Source organism: Micromesistius poutassou (genome assembly GCF_964030765.1).
Source record: "Micromesistius poutassou genome assembly, chromosome: 10".
Taxonomy (NCBI): Eukaryota; Metazoa; Chordata; class Actinopteri; order Gadiformes; family Gadidae; genus Micromesistius; species Micromesistius poutassou.
Genome location: NC_140280.1, coordinates 20,239,886 through 20,260,372, shown reverse-complemented (window position 1 = coordinate 20,260,372; position 20,487 = coordinate 20,239,886). Strand labels below are relative to the sequence as shown.

Genomic DNA, 20,487 nt, shown 5'->3' with positions numbered 1-20,487 from the left:
TACAAAACGTATCTTAGCCGGACCTTTGGCACGGTACGGTTAAAGAGTTCATGAACCCAGACACACCCGGACAGCCCCAACGCCTTAGGACACTCCTCTGTCGTCTCACTCCGCCATGATGGGCTTTTCTTCTTTCTCTCTTTTAACAAACAAAACAAACAAGTGCCCCCCCCTTAAGGCCGCTCTCCCGTCCGGGCAGGAGGTAGAGAGGCTTTGTTCGCCCTCACTAATCCACCTGTCCCTCGTGGCCCCGGTGAACTACGCTCCACGCCCAACGCCTCCTCAACCCAAACTCTTTCTTTGATTGTCGCCCTCGCCAAAACCGCCCGTTTGTCCCTCAGAAAGGGTTTCTGTTCGTCTCATCACGCCGTTTGTGGCCGTTGACTTTGAGAAGAGCTCGCTGGACGTTTCTGCGTGCCTTGATGGAGATCAGCTTCTTTTTTACTTGTTTGTACAAGAGTACAACCCCTGAAGTCTGTCACTGTGGAACTTAGAACAAAACACGCACACACACACACACACACACACACGCACACACTCACACACACTCACACGCACACACACTCACACGCACGCACGCACGCACGCACACACACTCGCACACACACTCGCACACACACACTCACGCACGCACGCACGCACGCACGCACGCACACACACACACACACACACACACACACACACACACACACACTATAAGCTTTAAGAATGTATCTGGACCTTGAAGAGTGGTCAGTTAGCAGTGAGAGCCTGTGTGAGGGTGCTGTATGTCGTTTCAGTTAGATGTAGTTAAGGTGTTGAGGATATCATCCTTTGTTAAAATGTCATTTTGTATTTTAAAATACGGTTCAGGTTATGGCACTAGGTATAAAAACCAAAAAAAGTTGAATGAAAAAAAGCACTTTGTGATGATGAAAAAATGCACATTTCTTCAAATCGAGTTTGTTTTCAAAACACTATTTCAACTTTGAAGTCAATTCGTTCCCCATTTTATTTTTTGTTTTATTTCCATGTTCTGTTTTCCGTAATGTTCATAGATTTTCAAATAGGAATGTTTCACATGAATTTGTATAGCTCTTTATCACAATTACAGTCTCAACTGGCCCAAAATTCAAATGAGGGTTGGAAGACTACCCCGTTAACATAAAACTTAGAGCGAGCAAGGACAAATACCTTCAGACGCTCCGACAAGGAGGAACCTTTGAGAAGGGGCTTTAAAGAGGGACTCCCCTTCTTGAAGTTTGTCAAGCTGGCGACTTTGTGTTCATATGATGACGATGACATCAGAAGAATGGACAGTTCATTTGACAATTATTGGGTCGTTGGCGTTTTTGTCTTGAAACTGATTCTAATCTTTTTCTTTAAATTATTTTCTGTGAAACTGAAATTGACATAAAAATAACCACATCACCCTTTATATTCCTTAGTGTCCTCCTATGGTACTTAAGATACTTGAATATATTTTAGAATTCTTCCGTGAACATTATTTTCAATACTTTGTCCTAGTTTCGCAATAACCCCTGGTTTCGTAAACATTGTAATTGGGGCACAAATTGGTTCAAAACGATCATTGCCTAATTATCCTCGAATGAAAAGAATCTATTCACAATTTTTCAACAAAAAAAAATCAGTGTGTTCTCGTTTAATATCCATTCTTTGTTTTGGTTGCATACATTTTCCAATGTTTCCCTCTAAACAGACCCCCCCCTCCTCCCTTCACCACCGCTAAACGTTTCTGTGCAGGTTGACCTCCTTGTCCGGTGGAGTTGGCTAAACAAACACGTGTTTGTTTTGGCCTTTGCACACATGCACTGCCTCTCTGCGAGGGGAGAGGCAGCAGAGGGGGAGAGAAAGGGGGACTCTGCATTGTTTCCTATAGGGAACAGTTGGAATTCCTTATGCATGTGAAAGGGCACATCTTTGGCCTCACACTCAGAGTGAGAGGAGGGAGAGCCAGGAGGTATAGAAGGACTGAAATACACCGACAAAGAATGGAGCTCATTATTATTCTCGAGCAATGGTACTTTTCCGTTTTTTTTTTACTTCTGCTATGTATGCATCCTAACTGACAATCAGCCACTTCCCAGGTGGTTGGAGTTTCTTTCCCTCTGTGGTTGAAACTGTGTTTGGTTGAAGTCCACGGAGCATCTGCCGGGTTTGAAGTAGGATGGTAATGTTTGTGTAGCTGGGTGTTTGGTCTCCAGTAGTGGAGAGAAAGTGACACTGGCCTTAACAGAAACTGGCCAAAAGCTTAGCAAAGCACAGTCTTCCTCTGAAAGAAAAATCTCTTGCTGTACTATTTTTATTCCGTGGGCTTTCCCTGTTTGATAGGGTAGTTTTGTACCCTCTGTTGGATTTGTGAATTTCCCTACTGTTTATAATATTGTGAATAAATTAAGATACTTCCTCTCAAATGGCAGCATTGTTATTGTTTTATTAAATCATATTTGTTTGAAATAATTTGGAAATAAGTTAAGCAGAAGACTGCAAACGATTAAGGACTATTCGAAAAAGCTTTCCTTATGAATCGTAATAACCTAACTTCATTTTAGCTCTTTACTGCCCTCTTCTGGCGTAAACGGAAATGATCCAACCATAAGTCATTAGGTGGTGGGTTTTATTGAGTGTGGGAATTACCGGGGAAAAAAAGAGCTGACCGCCTTATTATAGCAGCAAAGATAATGTGCACGTGTTTCGTGTGTTTTTCATAGTCGAGTGCAGTTAAACATAAAACAGGAAACAAATATCAATAAAAAGAGTGAAGGAAAGTGAAGAGAGTTTAGCTTCCTATAGCTAAGAGTGCCTCCTTATATGGGGAAATCACATTGCCCGGGAGCAGAGGACTCTTCCCCGCGGAGGACCCAGGAATGTGTTCCGTGTTGTGGGGCCAGAACGTGGTGCATGGTTCTTTATTTTTTATTTTTTAAAGAAGATGGAATAGATTTCTTTCCTCTTATCAACTCCTCAACCTTTACTGTACGGTGGCGTTGTACACATTCTCACTATATAAACAGAATACTAGGCGGCCCAAATGTGTATATGTTGGGTTCCAGAATGTGGAGATCTAGTCCTAGTGGGCTGTTTGATTTGGTCAGAACTTGGAATTCCTCCCAGATTGTTTGCATGCGTGTAAATAACCGTCTATTATTATCTCTCAAGTGGAATGTGTTTTTCTAAACATTTGTGTTGTGTTCGTGCTGATAGTGAATCCGTCTCATTAGGGGAAAACGAGAGGGACACAGGAAATGATCTATACTTAAGACCAGATAGAAGCACTCATATGTGGTCCTGTATAGGAGGGAGGGACACAACTGGCTTATATATATATATATATATATATATATATATATATATACCCTAACCTAGTTATATACCATTATCTCAATCTGAATAATTGTTCCATAATCCTCTTAATGGGAGTTGAAGCAATCAACCACTTAACTCAACAAAGCAAATACATAAAGGAAAATATATCAGACACTTTTACCCTCACACGGCCAACATGATAGTAACTCAGCCCTCATTGTCGACACATTTTAAATGACACTAAAAACGATTAAAAAGACACGGCCCGTCTTTTCCCTTAACCTCATTGTGTCTGTCAGACCGAGGGGTCACTAGGGCCCCTAGGGATGGGGTCACTAGGGGTCACTGGGGCCCCTGGGGATGGGGTCACTAGGGGTCACTAGGGCCCCTAGGGATGGGGTCACTAGGGGTCACTGGGGCCCCTGGGGATGGGGTCACTAGGGGTCACTGGGGCCCCTGGGGATGGGGTCACTAGGGCCCCTGGGGATGGGGTCACTAGGGGTCACTGGGGCCCCTGGGGATGGGGTCACTAGGGGTCACTGGGGCCCCTGGGGATGGGGTCACTGGGGCCCCTGGGGATGGGGTCACTAGGGGTCACTAGGGCCCCTGGGGATGGGGTCACTAGGGGTCACTAGGGCCCCTGGGGATGGGGTCACTAGGGGTCACTGGGGCCCCTGGGGATGGGGTCACTAGGGGTCACTAGGGCCCCTGGGGATGGGGTCATTGGGGCCCCTGGGGATGGGGTCACTAGGGCCCCTGGGGATGGGGTCACTAGGGCCCCTGGGGATGGGGTCACTAGGGGTCATTGGGGCCCCTGGGGATGGGGTCACTAGGGCCCCTGGGGATGGGGTCACTAGGGCCCCTGGGGATGGGGTCACTAGGGCTAGGGTTAGGGGTCATTGGGGCCCCTGGGGATGGGGTCACTAGGGCTAGGGTTAGGGGTCATTGGGGCCCCTGGGGATGGGGTCACTAGGGCCCCTGGGGATGGGGTCGTTGACTTGAGACCTCGTTCGTGGCTCCTCTGGATGGGACTTTATGAGAAAAGAAGAGAGAGGGAGGGAGGAAGGAAGGGAGGGAAGGAGTGGAAAGGAGAACAGCTGTTACCGACAGCGGCTTTGACAGTTTGAGACAGAAAGACTGAAAAGAGAAACACACGGAAATGGGAAAAAAACGAGAAAGAGGAAAATCCTTGACTTTTTAAAGCTCAGTGTTTCTTTCTTCACTCGTCTTCAAGGAACCAACGTCATGAAACACGAAAACACTGACAGTGGAAAAAGTGAAAGAGGAAACGTTTCTACCTTGGAATGTATTCAACCCTGTCCAGTTCCTCCTTTAATTCGTCTTTATCAAACCGTAATGGTACGTGTCAATACGTTTTCGTGAGACAAATATAAAGAAAAGTCAAAGGCTAACTCACAGGAGGCAACTGCATGACAAACGCACACACACACACACACACACACACACACACACACACACACACACACACACACACACACACACACACACACACACACACACACACACACACACACACACACACACACACACACACACACACACACACACACACACACACACACACACACACACATCCTTCCAGTCAGCCCATCAGTCACTTGTGATTCAGCAGATCCCAGACACAAAGCCAGGAGTTGGGTGTGAGCCAGGCTGTAGAGAAACGTTTTCGGCTTGCTCAGGAAGACTGTAATGATATTAAAATGATCTTTAAAGAACGTGTGGAGGAGAAGATCCTGCAAGGGATTAGCTATTTTAAGCATTCTTTGAAAGAGGAATTAAAATCTCCAGAGTGCTTTATGACCTGATAAATACACCCCCCCCGCCCTTCCAAAGGAAACGTTCAGTGTTCACCGGTACGATACATTTATTTATATCATTATGCATACAAATGATTAAACAATGTACTTTTCTTTTCAGTCAAATGTCTGTGCATATTTCCAAGGATTACTGTCATGGCAATTTCCTTTAACAGATATTGCATCTAGGACAGATGAGATTTCCCAATGCAAAAAAGCACACAATACATTAGAAAGCAATTATCCTAGGTTTAATGCGTGCATACATTAGACTCCTCTCTAGCAGAGTGAGTCCAGAACACAGTTTGACAGAGTTATTTATACCGTTTCAGATCCTTCCCACATTGTCAATAATCAAATCAAGTAATGTTTACCCAAGACACAGAGTTGCTGAGAGTGTTCTTATCAAGCCTAAGAGGATGTCTTCTCCCTTGTGACCGGTTTACCCAAGTACGAAGGTTAACACTACTGGTTGACTCTAAGGAAGGTAGGCCGGCGACCCATAGAGAAGGTGGGCCCGCTGACCACAGCACAAGGGCATTGACTCTGAGGAGGAAGGTGGGACAGCTGACCAGAGCACATGGGTTAACATTTTGACGACATCGCTCACGTGTGAGGTGGCTGAATCAAGCACAAAGGTCAATGAATAGTCGACAGGATGGCAAGACAATACACGTATATAGAAAACAAGGCCTAAGTTATAAAATGAACAACATGTCGATTTTTCCATCACATTACCCAACAAAATAAGATACACCAAGTATAAACAGGATATCCCCTGCAAACATGCACATTTGAAACCTTTTGAAACCTCCCTCATAGTTATAGTTTGTATTGACATTCTTTGCCACCAGATCCTTCATAGGAGTCTAGAAGTTGGCCTCCTGGTACTGTTGGCTGGAACCACCACACCTGCCCGCGGAACCACCACACTGCAGATCAAAAGCTTCTTCATCTTCAGGTTCAGATTTAGACAAATGCAGATTTGAGGAAGATGAAGAGGGACATGGAGGAAGAATCATTAGATTTTGAATCAGTGGGCTATTGACAATTACATTTGTAGGAATAATAGAAGGTTATGGATTTGAACACAAAAAAAACAGCTAAATGTCTTAATGTAATACATAGATTCATGCATTATGTTAACTTACGGTCTACACTTGTTTAAGCAGCATATTTCTATCAAACTGACATGGCTAAGATAAAGACTTAAAAATTACAACTTTGGAAAAACAAGGTATAGTCCCTCTGGTCCCGGCAGCATTCTTCATAAACTCCATATTGTAGCTTGTCTTGATCAAAGTCGCAGCCCCAAAATTCCACCAAGGCAGCAATCCTGAACAAAGACTGTGAGACTTTGATTGTGGCTTCCTTCCTCTTGAAATGAAGGGACAACAGAAACCCCACATCTGATAAAGGTGTTCATAACTTCTCTCCCTGTTGAACGTTAACACAACTGTGGAAACTATTTGAGTGTTATTTAAAGGGGCCATATTATACCACCATATTCTGAAATCACAGGTGGGTGCGTCCACATAGATGAGCAACGTTTGCTACAGTCCACTGGGTAGACTGATCTATCCAGCACACATCTAGGTGGACACGCCAACCAGCGATGTCAGAAGCAAAACATTTTCAAAACGGCTTGTAACGGCTAATCACACTCACACCTGGTGGTATAATATGTCCCCTTTAAGGCAATATTTATAAAAGGCAGAAATCACACACTTGCAGGAGAAACCAGGCTTGAAGGAGCACTGTCCCTCAAATAGAACACATTAATAACAGAGCAAAACAAATCCTTTCAGACGCCTCAGGTTAGATCCAAGAGCTCTGTGTTAGAATTGGCTTAGCCATATGTTAACTACTAAAGAGTGAAATGCTCAGTGAGAACGTCTGTTTACAGTGTTTGGCCCCTGACGGGGGCCCCTACTCGCCGTCCTCAACGCGGGCCCCTACTCGCCGTCCTCAACGCGGGCCCCTACTCGCCGTCCTCAACGCGGGCCCCTACTCGCTGTCCTCACGCGGGTCCTCGCCCAGCGAGTACATCTCCGCCCGGTGCTTGTGCCTCCTCCTGTGCGTGGCGCCGGCGTGGGGCTGGAACAGGCGGCTGATGGAGTGCAGGCCCTTGAACAGGTCCGCCTCCTCCCTGTCCTGCTGGCCCCGGGGCTCCTCCTGCTCCTCCGGGGCCCCCGCCGCCCCCGCCCCCGCCGCCGCCGGCCCCGCCCGGGGCTGGCCCAGCAGCTCCCTGACCGGCGCCGTCACCCCCCCGTGGAGGTAGTGGTACGCCCTCTTGCCGCAGTTGTCCCGCAGCCGGGCGTCGGCCCCGAACTCGCGCACCAGCACACCCAGCACCAACTCCTGGTGGTGCAGCGCGGCGATGTGCAGCGGCGTGTAGCCGCCGTGCGTCCGGGCGTTGACGTCCACCTCCGCCCCGCGCTCCCGGCACACGCGGACCATCCTGGCCAGCATGTCGCTGTTGCCCCACTTGGCGGCCCAGTGCAGGGCGGTGAAGCCCGACATGAAGTCCCTCTTCTCCACCAGCTGGCTGTCCCGCAGCAGCAGGCCGTACACCTGCCCCCACTGGCCCGCCGCCGCCTTCACCAGCCACTCGTGCTCCGCCGCCTCCAGGGGCACCGGCGAGGGGAAGCGGGGGTCCCGGACGGGGTCCTCCTGGGAGGGCTTGGCGGTCTTCACCGCCCGGCCGGGCGGCGGCGAGCGGTGGCTCTGGGGGGTCTCCGGGCCCTCCGGGGCCTCTAGGGGGGCCGGGGGTTCTTCTTTGCCGGGGTCATCTGAGATGCAATGGAGCCCGGATTTTGTGTCGGCCGGGGGCGCCCTCAGAGGCAAGCCGTAGGATTTTCTGGCGTTGGGGGTGTGGTGGCTCTGGGGGGTCTTCGGTCGCGGGCCCTTGAGGGCCTCTGAGGTGGGCGGGTTTCCTTCTTGGATGGGGTCATCTGAGACGCACTTGAGGTTATGGATCTCAGATTTTGTGTCGGTTGGGGGCGTCCTCAGAGGTAAACCATACGGTTTTCTGGCGTTGGGGACGTCAGTTTTTGAACCCTGACCTATTTCGCACCGGAAGGATTTTTTGAGTTTTAAGTCCGAAAAGTTGGTCCTTTTCAACGCTAACTCTACGGCCGAGGCAGCAGAGTCTCTGTCCAAGTGTAGTTCATTCCCTTCAGCGTTAGCATCAGCAACGGGTGAGGCTGTTAATGGTTGTTGAGAAACAGGAGCCGTGCCTCCTCCTACCTCGTCCCCGGGCTCCTCGGCTCTCTGGCGCCGCCCAGGTGTGTGCACTCCTGGCTGGCGAGACTCGGAGCTTTCGCTCTTTTCCACAGGATTTCCATGTTGATTCTCGGTCAATAAATGGTGATACTTTGTTTTCAGCACGACGTACTTGACGTCATCGATCTCCTTCACCACGGCCAGGTGGTTGACGATGCGTTTGAAGAGGTCCCTATTGTGCTTCTTCTCCACGGGGTCGCTGGAGTCGAAGCAGCCCTTGAACCAGCCCAGTAAATCGGAATTCTTCACTTTCCCATTTCCCTCGATCAACAAGGACACCACCTTTTCATGTGTAATCTCCATTATAGATGGTATAGGATACCATTGACAGGCGACAAGTGATCAACTTTCCAGAAGTGCCAGCCTTACATACCTTGGTGGCTGTTTAGGGATCGCCTGGACTGCCCAGCCTACCTGGACAGAGACCAGCCTACCTGATGTTTCCGGAAAGGTGCAGACGTGGAAAATATTTGAATAAAATATGCGTGCATGGGCGTGTGGAGGTAATTAAAATGTAATAAGCTGAACAATTGTAAAATGTAATGTAAAAGTTGCCTATGTCGTGTGATGTTGCACTGTATCCCGAAGAGCTTTTTCTCGACTTCGTAGGCATATTCTGCTCTCACATGTGTAGTATCTAGTAGCCTATTTGCCCCAATATTACTTCACTTAAAATGTGTCTAAACTTCATTTTCAAATGTCAGAAAAGTCCAAAATGAAGTATACTAAAGGACTACATTGATATAATGTGAACGTTGATTGTTGAACACATAACATAACATATCATTTCCGTTATAAGGATAACGAAAACACACCATCACGATCTTAAACAGTAGGGATATTATATTGTGATAGGTCTAATATCATTTTGTCAAAATTATTAAGATACAAAAGTATGCAATTATGCAACTTCAGAGGTAGGGGTGCGACATTTATCAATTTGATAACGTTCTTCTCTAATCTCAACAGCCCTAATATTTTATATATAGGCCTATTATCTTATTAATATATATATAATATATATGATAATATATTAAATATATATTATCTTTAATATATTATCATGTTTCTAAACATTAAACAGTAAAGCCAATATATATATAGGCACACACGGATATAACCGTGGATATTGGGATATTCTTAAAACCATACATTGTGTGTGTGAGTAAACCCATTGATATTTTCCGTGGCGTGGATCATGGACGTGCTATTTAATTATCTTATTCATTATATTATTTTATATATTTAGATTTTGGGTAGGCCTATAACGATGGCTTTGCAATAGAGCGCAACCGTGTGGTTCCGGAAGTAAAAATCACATTAATTTTCACCATAGAGGTTTTGATTAAAAGCCATTGGCTGGGTTGCACCAACATGGATTAAATTAATCCTGGTTTAAGGTTAATCTAGGGTTAGTAAATCTAGGTTTAAACTGGTTTATAATTAATCAGAGACGCGTTGCACATCTTAGTTTTAACCCTGGATTAGTTCAACTAGTTTAAACAAGGATTCAAATATGATTAGTTTGTGTTCAGTGTCTGCGATGATGGATTCTGGCGAAATGTGAACAAATTCACGATGTATGCTTGATAAAGATGGACCACAATATATTCACCAGCTCTCTCGTGAATAAATTATTAACTTTTATTTACAGAGTCTATATTTACCAAGTCTATATTTACAGAGGGGAGAAAATGAGTGGCCCCTGCCCAAGTGGCACAGCCCAGGTCGGCCTTGAATTACAATGCAAAGACAAGAAGGACGCGGCAGGAGAGAGGAGGCGGACGTTTCTACCTGGCGGAGGACCACCACCACTGGTTACGGACCCTCTAGCTGGGCTGCCCCAACAGGGTAGCTCAGGTCAAAGAAAATCATTGATATGATCCCGCAGCTGTGAAAACTATTTTCATAAATTTAAATTGGGTTTAGCCTATCTCTAATTCTCCTGCGATGAACTCTTTCCTCTAACCCCATTCAGCGAAGATATACAGCCATGTTGTCAAGAAAACTGTGATAAACCTAACATAAACCTCCTCCAGAGGTGGTTTAAATATAACCGTTAAACCAGGTTAAGAATAGGTTTAAAATTACTGGTGAAACAGACTTCAATTTAATCTCAGTTTAAATGGAGTTTAAATTGAGATTACCAAAGGGTTAATATAACCAGGATTAATATTAAACTAAGTTTAAACTAGGTTTAAAGTTTGGTGCAACACGGTTAACAGTTAAACCTTGATTTAATCCAGTTTAAGAGTTAATCCATGGTCCAATCCTTGGTGGAACCCAGCCATAAAGTCGTAACCATCCAAAGTATACTACCACAGGCCTGTCTCTGTATGGCAGGAGGCAGTAGCTGTGGTTACAAGTAAACTACAAGTCCCAGCAGCGCGTAACGGGGACCTTCTGCTCTGGTTCCGGAAGTCATTTTCCATTCCCATTCTCCATTGACTTTTCGTAAAATGGTTATATAAAAAGGTTTAAGCCTGGAACCAAGCCAATCTTCCTTCGGGTTAGTCGTGACCATACCTTTTTTTGTTTCGGGGCAAAACATTTTTTGGAAAATGGAATAAAAAGCAAAAGGTACAAGACTGTGTACATTATTTTTGTGAACGACTGAAGGAAATACTCATCCCATAAACCATTGCGAACTTTTTCGCAATGTTTAATGCCCAATAATAGTTTAGCGCGTTTCTTCATAACCCGTCAGCGCTCAGGCGAGACGCTCCCGGCTCGTGCCCTGGCCTGCAGATGGACGCGCGTGACATTCCTCCACCCGATGGGAGTGTCCAGGAAGTCGCCATGTTGGAGCCAGCGGCTGTGCGCCCACAGACACAATGAAGAGTAGACCCCGCATCGACCGCTACTGCCGACGGGCCGTGGGGCCGCCATGTTGGACCGGTCGACCGCTCCACTCAGTGTGACCCGTTTGGTGCAATTAACTGTCAGCGCATTTAATTCATCATACCTCACTGGATACCAAAGCGATTTTCACGCGTATATATATATATATATATATAGTAGAGTAGTAGACGCAGCATTGGCTGCTGGGCGCCATATATATATATATATATATATGGTCTACTCTTTATAATGTCTATGGTGTGCCCCTCCTCGCTGTCAGCAACGAGCCTCCTCTAGTAGTTCAGGAAGTCGCCATATTGGAGCCAGCGGCCGTACCCTCCTCCTCCCTGTCAGCGGCGAGCCGCCATATTGGAGCCAGCGGCCGTACCCTCCTCCCTGTCAGCGGCGAGCCGCCATATTGGAGCCAGCGGCCGTACCCTCCTCCCTGTCAGCGGCGAGCCGCCTCTAGTAGCTCTAGGAGATCGAGAGAGTGAGACGTGGGCTGCTCCCTTCGCCCTGTTCGGCTTAACAGCAACACAATACATTCCGCACCATGGCTGCCACGGACGTTGACATATTCTCAGTAAGTAACCATCACTGCGTGTGTCTCCTTTTAAGGTCGTTTTTTCTGCGGCGTGATACGGCAGCACATCGGAATACCTGGTGGTTATTGATGAACGGTGTGGGAGAGGGGTTCGTAGCGAGGCTTAATCTGCGGTGCGTGGAGTGAGCAGATCCTGTAATCATTGGTTTGTGTTCCTTCCTTAAGAAGAAATGTCATATTTTTTGGGCAAATATCAGACCCTCCCATCACTCAATATTCAATATTCAGAATATTCAGAATACTCAATATTCTGGATGCGTGGCAGATCTGCCATACATTGTATGTTAGCGGTGTGATTGTGGGGGCTTTACATACTGTGTGCACACTGTCCCATGCATGTCCCTTACCGGCCTTTCCGTTCATGTTGCCATTCATGCTTTGAATGGCAATGTTTCCATCAGACACATCGGACACTTGTCTGTGCACACGCAAAACGTGATGTGAGGTTCTGTGGTGTGCATGCCTGCACATCACACAGTTGATGTATCACCAGTCACTTGTAGAACTAGAATGTAGTTGCCCTTTACAAGTGTGGAAATTGGAATGTGTCCAGCCACTATGACATAATGAGGAAGACGATATGATTGTGGGAGTTAATATTCCAAAGCTTGTCGTTTGCTAGTATGGATATAACACACACACACACACACACACACACACACACACACACACATACACATTTACGTATGTCACACACATACACATTTACGTATGTATGTATACATACAAACATACATGCAGTATCCTTAAAGGTTTAAGCCGGTTTGCTAAGACACCAGGTTAGTGTTTGACACGGCACAGAATTCTAACTAACTATGTACATTCATACAATGTACATTCTAACTATGTAAATTCATACAACTACATTCTAACTATGTACATTCATACAACTACATTCTAACGATGGCCTCAGTCTCCAAGGTTGTGAGCATTCACAGTGGCGGGTGAACACAGAATCTAAACTTGTTGATTTGTTCAGCTGTGGGAACTGTTGGAGACGGGGTTGGTTGCAGTTTGTATGCTCTCACCTGGTCGGGACTAAACAAATATACAGCTGTGGGAGCTGCCAAACACTCCTCCACTGACATGGATACACACACACACTACATCACTGGGTATAAGGAAGCCTTCCAGGACTGGGAATGGAGAAGAATACTATGGTAACAAATTGTTGCAGGGATTGGTGTATGCAGACTCGAAGAAGAGAAGACGATTAGGAGTCTGCATGTTAAGTGGAATGTTGTGAATGAAGTGGAACTAGCTACACAGAGCGCGGTGGAAACCATTTAACAACAACACATTCAACAACATGGGGCTTTTCTTCTGCTACTGCTTGCAAGTATTTGTTTAGCAAATTGTTGACTTCGATACTTAAAGACTTTTGCCCGAAAGCCCTACAACCAATATTTATATGTTCTGTTCATTTGGTCAGCCGAATCCATCCATGTAATTAATTAATTTAACAATTATGTGTGATGTTTTTATTTATTTATCTGAACAATGCAGACCTTAGCATGAAGAAAGAAAACAATGGGCGAAAAACAAAATGAGCCCTGGCTTTTGTCCCTTCAGGGCACCGGTTGATTGTTTTGAGCAGTCAATGAGGATGTTCGGTTGGTTGAGTGGTTGTCCCACGTCAATTATATCCTATAATTCTATCATGGTTGTTGTCAGCCAGCGGGGCTAAGAGTTCATACGTTTGGGCCAGAAGAGAGGTGGTCAATATACGCACCGTGGTTTACAACTGGAGAGAGATGGAGGCAGAGATACCTCGACGTTTACGGAGCCAGAGATGGGGACTATGGTTATATAATTACACAGCCAATGGCTCCTCTAGCATGTAACCTGCTCAGTGACCCCTGAGGACAACGCATGCACTATAACGCCAGCCAAATTAGCAACATCAAACTGCTGGAAGGTGTGAAAATGATAAACTATGAATATTTACATACGCTATATAGGCTACTTTTGTAAAGGTGACGCATTGACAGTGATGTTTCTCAGCTGAACAAATGAAACTGATTATAGGCCCAGGCATGTGACATTGATCTATGAGGCGTCAGAAGGTCTTTATGTTCCTTAAGGCCTAACTGATTTTACTCATTGCAAAATTTATACTTCTAATTTCAAATGTGTTTGGGCCAATATTTACTACCTCAAAAGTATCAGGCCTGGACGTTTTAGTCGAGAGGTAAATGCCAAAGAACCAAACTATAATTTAAAAAAATAGACCTGAAGTAGGCGACTGTATCGACTTAATCTTCAACATACTATCTTTTAACTAACAATTGTCTCTTTGACACTAAAATCACCCATTGGCTTTCCTTATATCTACGTTGTAAACGTGGTGTTCCCAACCAGTACACATTCACTCAGGCCAAGTTCAGCTCAATGTTACGGTATTGACCCGTTGGGGCAGCGTGTTACGACCACACTGTATGACCAGCTGATCATTAAACATATTGCATGCATGGCACCAACTGACCTAGCAAAAGGCATCTGATATTAATTCTATAATTCTATTTTTTTGTTAACCTAGAAAAGCTTTATCAGACCTAGTACCTCCATTGATGCGTACAACAGCCACACCTCATTTGCGTTAACAAGACGTCTCCCTGTTGTATCGAGCTGATATTAATTCTGTTTATTTTTGTATGGCTTTCAAACCTTATAATTCCTCATTGAGTACAACAGCCACGCCTCATTTACGTAAACAGGGTGTGTCCCTGTTGTGTCCTCAGGCAGTTAGTCGGCCTGCGTGCGGACTCCCTCCCTGCCCTCCCTGCCTCAGGTGTAAAGGACGAGCTGTGTGTTCGACAGGCTTGTGACGGATGAGTTCACTGCTGTTCTCCAGGGAAAACCAGGCGTCCTCTTCTGTTGATGCTGGCTTTCTTGTTCTCCCTGTTTGGCTCGGGTGACGGATTGCGTGTGCATGCGTATGTGCATGCGTATGTGCATGCGCGCGTGCGTGTGTGATGTATAAATGGAGATGGAACATTTTTTCATCTTTCGTCTCATCATGGATGACTAAATAGCGACCATCTGCAGAGCCACTATCTACTGCTAGCTGCTGTCTGATGGAGAGATGGAGGGCTTATTTACCTTTGAGCTTTGGCTTAGTGTTATTGAGAACCTGTCTCAACCTGATATTGTTAGTGTTTAATGTTATAGGTAGTTTAAGAAGATGATTTGCTCTCTGGATACATATTATATTGGGTTGTTTTGCAGCCAAGCTATTTCATTCAAAAACGTTTCAGCTACCAGCAGCCTCACTCATTGGAAACAGCAAATAATTGTCCAACAAGGTTTTTTACTCTTCTGCTGAATTTGATCAATGACACTATAATAAACTACACACTGTTGTAGCTACTGTCGTTCCAGGTATGTTTGGCCTTTTAAAAGTAAGCTGATATGATGGTCAAGAGATACCAAGGACAACACAAAGCCATGAATGAAATGTAGTGGCAAATGAAAAGCGAGACGGTGAGGGAAGGACCGACTCATCTCTTAGGCCTGTTCTCTGTTATTACTGCTCTTAATGTGAGCTGTATTGCTGTGCTCAAGCAGCACACAGGGCCTGCCGTGTGGGGTTATTAACGCTGATTGACTTGAACTGAATTGACACTCGGGCTATGATGATGACGCGTGCACTAGATATGGATTTTTGCCTCTGGACAATGTGAGTTCACATCACATTTAGACCGCGGCTTCAGATGCACCAGCCTCTGCTGCTGACTCACTGTGTGTGGAGCTCGATGGCCGTTATGTGAGCACACTGGTTTGTTATTATGTCTTTACGACAAATTGTGTACAGGCCTGTTTCAGAAATGGGACTGTCCATATTTAAGGGATAGGTTCATTTGCAATCAAAATGAATGGTCCCATTATACCAATAGATATAGAATCGAGTGTTTGTTCGACTGTGTTCCAGGAAATGCTTTGCCATATAACACTAGAAGCACAGTTCAAAGGTTAGGAAGGAACTGAAAGGCCAGCAGCTGGATGGATGGATATAACAGGTATATATTTATCAACATCTTCCCTGCCTATTCTGCCCTGCCACATTTATGACCCATAATTATTTTCGATGGTTCCAGTGATCAATCAGGTCCTTAATGGTGTCACATTCACAACAAGGTGTCGGTGGGTCTTCTACACACAGTTATTGATTTCACCGTTGTGTGTCTGGAGGATAAAGTCTACTGTCAGAAGCTGTTAGTGTTTCAGGTGTCATCCCACCGCCGGGTGCTGTCCACAGTCGACCGTGACCCTTTGACCCCAACTACACTCAGTGCGTTTACATGACACTCAAGAAGATCAAATTATTTGGTTAGTCCGACTATGATTGGATTATTAAGATGCATGCATAAACTTTAGGCGGACTAAAGTAGAATCGATTAAGACCCCTAGACTGCTGAAAACATCTTTCTCGAATGCCGCCTGAGTTTGTTGTTGCTGGTGACGTGAACTAGATTTTACCACTAGTACCACTAGTTGAAATGGGCACAGCGCCACCTATCGTACCGGGACATGACACGCTTCGGCCAATGCATCAATTTTCTCACCGCTATTTATAATCTGACAATTGCAGTTGTCCAATTGAGGAGCATAGTCGAACTATGGCTTTAATCGGATTAAGCTGTGCATCGTAAACACGTCGGGAGAAAAAAACATTTATTAAGTTACTACATTACAACCTCGTTGATGACCCACATTTAGAAAAACATTTACTTTTAATTCAGCCTTGGGTGAAATCGAAGCATAGTGTCCGTGTGCTTCCACCTTTAATGAATGCATGCCATGGGCGCTCCCACAGCCGGGACACAATTCTTATAGGGGGTAACTACATTCACCGGCTTCCTCCATCTTCTGGCCACCTTTTAAAATAAATCGCCATTTCTCGTTTTCCGACGGCGACAACAACAGCAAGACTCGTCTCCTTCTACTTCCGGTTCACGGCCCCGGGAAAAGAATATTTTCGATTCGATTTTAGCTCGACTAAGGTGTATACATGCATCTTAGTAATCCAATCATAGTTGGACTAAGCCAATAATTCGACTTTCTTGAGTGTCATGTAAACGCACTGACAGTTTCTCTAACAGAGGAAGTGGATTATCACACGAAGTGGATTATCACACTCTGCTACCAACAGATATTTTTTCTGTTGGTAGCAGAGCTGTTTTTAGTCAGTCAGTATTTATTCCTAAAGACCCGCTATTGGTGCCCAGTGATCTGCTGCTGCAAAAAAAGTTGTCTGCTTAATGGCCATTTAAACACCAGAAATATTCCAAAAGTTTGGTCGGAAATGCATGTAAAACGTCCCCTAAAAAGTGCATCAGCAGGAAAAATGATCCATTTAATTTTATTCCTCTGCTTATAATGCTTCAAAAGCTCCAGCGGCGCGCTGGCTAGTGTCTGTCTAGCCAGTGCTCTCCAACGGTGCTGTGGGGCGGCACTATGCCTGCACTGACATCAGCCCTCAGGTATGCAGCAGCACCCTCACAGGCAATGGCTGCAGCAGCTGCTGCTGCTTCACGCACGGCCCTCTTCATGTCCCCGGTGTCTGAGCTCATCTCTCCCTCAGTCATGAATCATCCGGTAAAGGACCCCAGGTTGTGAAGAACAAAAAGAGGGTCCTTGAGTGTTTTATTGGTTTTAAAGAGCTCATCGCGGCTCTGTGTTTCAGGGTGGAATGTGGTTGGCTGATGTCGGTTGGCTTGTTTGGTTTTTTTGTTGGAAGTATGTATTTTGACAAAGTTTTCCATGCTACATTTACTTTTTGATTGTTTAATATTTCTCTAAAGTTCAGTGAATCTGGGGAAAAGCCTTTGCTACATGGGCTTACATTTTGGGAAATGATATATAATGATAAAATATACATATTTTCAAATGTTTTCACGTTTCATCCTCTGAAGCAGCTCAGTGTTTGGAACGCCCCAGGCCACATTCCACTGTTGAACCAGGAAGAGACGTAGAGTCAAACTCACACAAGAACCAACCAGGTTCATTTGTGTTATGTTGAAGCATGACGCTTGAAGCCTGCATTGAACTCACTCCGACTATTTTGTAGACCTGTGACGGCCCTGATGACTCAGCAGCACGCAGCAGGGGGGAGGTGTTCAATGTGTGGAATGTGTGCGAGTGCGTTGACGTGCGTTTGCGTTGGCATGGCAACGTTTGGGCCGCGACGCGCGTGGCTCCACCTTTCCCAGTCAGGCCTTTGAGCACCTCTACCACCCAATCCAACAGCAGGATGTGTGACGCTTTATCAGTCCCTCAGCCTGATCTAACCGCTGTCCTCGCTCCGTCTTCTCCACCTAGAATGAGGAGAAGCGCAACCTCAACTTGGGAGGCCATGTTGGATTCGACAGCCTGCCCGACCAGCTGGTCAGTAAATCGGTCACTCAGGGTTTCTGCTTCAACATCCTCTGCGTAGGTAAGTGACCGCGATAAAACAAGGTGTGTGTAATAAGATCATAACACTGTGATGAAAACCGAATAACCAGGAAATGCTTTGGTGTGTGTGTGTGCGTGCGTGCGTTATTACCTCCCCGTTAAGAGATATCCTATACCCCTCAGTGGAGGCAAAATGTATTGTTGAGTCAACGACGTTTCATTGATGTCAGTGATGGGGAGACACGCCCTGTATGATCTAAATAACAGTACCACGTAGTGATTGCTCCAAAGGAATGTCCCGCTCAACATCAACAAAGGCCGGTCTGAACCTCATGACCAGATACCCTGCATGGCTCTTCTCCCTTCAAAGAGTCATTATTGAGTCCCCCAGAACTGCAGCGTTGTTTTGTACACCGTCAACATGACACACACGTGTGCAGCAGGCCCTCCAGTGCTGTTGGAGCAATAAACACACTTGTCTATAAGTTGATGAATGGCCTCCTCTGCCCGACCCAGTGACTCTCGCTCTCTCTCTTGCTTTCTTATCTCGCTCTCGCTCTCGCTCTCTCTCTCTCTCTCTCTCTCTCTCTCTCGCTCTCGCTCTCTCTCTCTCTCTCGCTTCCCCTCCTCACCATCATCCCTCATGCTTCCTCATTCTGTCAGTTTCGTATCTCTCTCTCTTATCTCTCTCGTTCTTTCATTTTTTCTTTTCCCATTTGTCTTTAAATTCAAAGGGGAAGCTCTATTGACATGAAGCACTCGCATAACAGACATAATTAAAATCCATAACCATGGGGGATCAATGATGCAGAGCACTGTGTCGATCAATGAGCAGTAGCTCTGATGAACACAGGTAGATAAAACCGCCTTGTTTTTATACATTGTCATTTGGAGTCTCAATTTCATTGCAATATGAAAGTGGAAAATGTTGGATTGAGATATAATAGGTTTTCAATCAACCTAACCCAAAATTGCTGTATATTGACTCAGGCGAATCTCTCTCTAATCAAGATGCTTCATCAAAGTACACTTGTTGCATGACAAAGCCCTCACCCTGCGTCCCCCACTCTGGAACGCAGGCGAGACAGGCATCGGCAAGTCCACGCTCATGAACACACTGTTCAACACCATGTTCGAGAACGAGGAGGCCAGCCACTACCAGAACAGCGTCTACCTCCGGCCGAGAACCTACGACCTGCAGGAGAGCAACGTGCACCTCAAGCTCACCATCGTAGACACGGTGGGGTTCGGCGACCAGATCAACAAAGAGGACAGGTGAGGACACGGCCTTCAGTACCATTATTATGATGAGTTATTATAATGCTGTTTACTGTTACCATTAGGCTGATCGCTTTCCTTCCAAAGCTCATGACGTGGGCTGTGGAAGATGGGGATCTAACCCCATAACCCGTAGCACTGCACTATCCTGCACTAAAGAAGCACTGAAGCAGATTCAAAGCAGCTGGGAGCTTAGATCTGAGAGTTGTAGAGAGCGAGAGCAGAAGAGAACTGGATTTTGAATCGTTTTGAATCATTTGAATCAACCAAAACTTGTTTCCTCCCTCTCCACTCTGTCCCTCCCTATTATAGTCGCCATTTAGAAGCTTAGCACTGCATGCACCTGTGATTAACAGGCAAGATCCCCGAACCCCTCAGGGAACTGAGGCCATGATTGTTCAGAAATGAGCGGTGAGCGAGCGCAGACTGCAGGCGCAGTCCGCCAGAACAGATAGCGCGTCTCACATAGCTGTCGGATGGCTATGGCATTTCCTAGATATAACACTGAAATAGCATCTCTTAAACCGACATACAGCACCGTTCAATTGTATCGTCTTGTGAAAAGAAGTAATTTGAATCCGATGACCCCGGCACCTTTTGCGGCGATTCCCGATGCCACCGGGAACTGAGAGCCAACCGTGGCCTCCAGCGGCCCGGCCGCGGGGAGGTGTGCCTCGCTTCAGTCCTCCATTATTCTCTCTCTTTAAACGGACGAGGCGCTGTGCTGTCCCGGGCTCCGGGCTGGAATGCGTGGCCTGAGTGAAGGCCTGGGAGCGTCTCTGAATGCTCTCAGCTCTCTGGGGGCGACCCGGCGGCTCTCTCACGCCCTCCCGCCGCCCTGCGCCCCGGCGGAGCGGCCTCCGGCGCAGACGCTCATAAGTCATCACGCTAAGAGGGGACAAAATGGAGACCCGTTTGTGAAGTCATCCTGAACTCCCCCTCGGAAGGGTGGGCAAAAGA

The 20,487-nt window shown here is 46.1% G+C and overlaps 3 protein-coding genes across 3 annotated transcripts in view; 2 read left to right on the top strand and 1 right to left on the bottom strand.

The window, feature by feature from the left end:
* Nucleotides 1-6,357, top strand: part of shroom1 (shroom family member 1) — a 34,199-nt gene extending 27,842 nt beyond the window's left edge. The window contains exon 9 of the mRNA XM_084474538.1: nt 5,978-6,357. Within this exon, the coding sequence (XP_084330664.1) occupies nt 5,978-6,112 (135 nt within the window). The 3' untranslated portion in view covers nt 6,113-6,357. The remainder of the gene's footprint in view (nt 1-5,977) is intronic.
* Nucleotides 6,358-6,389: 32 nt separating this feature from the next.
* sowahaa (sosondowah ankyrin repeat domain family member Aa) lies at nt 6,390-8,905 on the bottom strand. Its single transcript, XM_084474543.1, has one exon. The coding sequence runs from the start codon at nt 8,709-8,711 to the stop codon at nt 7,131-7,133; it is 1,581 nt and encodes a 526-aa protein (XP_084330669.1). The 5' UTR covers nt 8,712-8,905; the 3' UTR covers nt 6,390-7,130.
* Nucleotides 8,906-11,697: 2,792 nt separating this feature from the next.
* septin8a (septin 8a) overlaps nt 11,698-20,487 on the top strand; it is a 27,705-nt gene continuing 18,915 nt past the window's right edge. Inside the window, exons 1-3 of the mRNA XM_084474545.1 lie at nt 11,698-11,832; nt 18,175-18,289; nt 19,329-19,524. Coding sequence (XP_084330671.1) covers nt 11,803-11,832; nt 18,175-18,289; nt 19,329-19,524 — 341 coding nt within the window. The 5' untranslated portion in view covers nt 11,698-11,802. The remainder of the gene's footprint in view (nt 11,833-18,174; nt 18,290-19,328; nt 19,525-20,487) is intronic.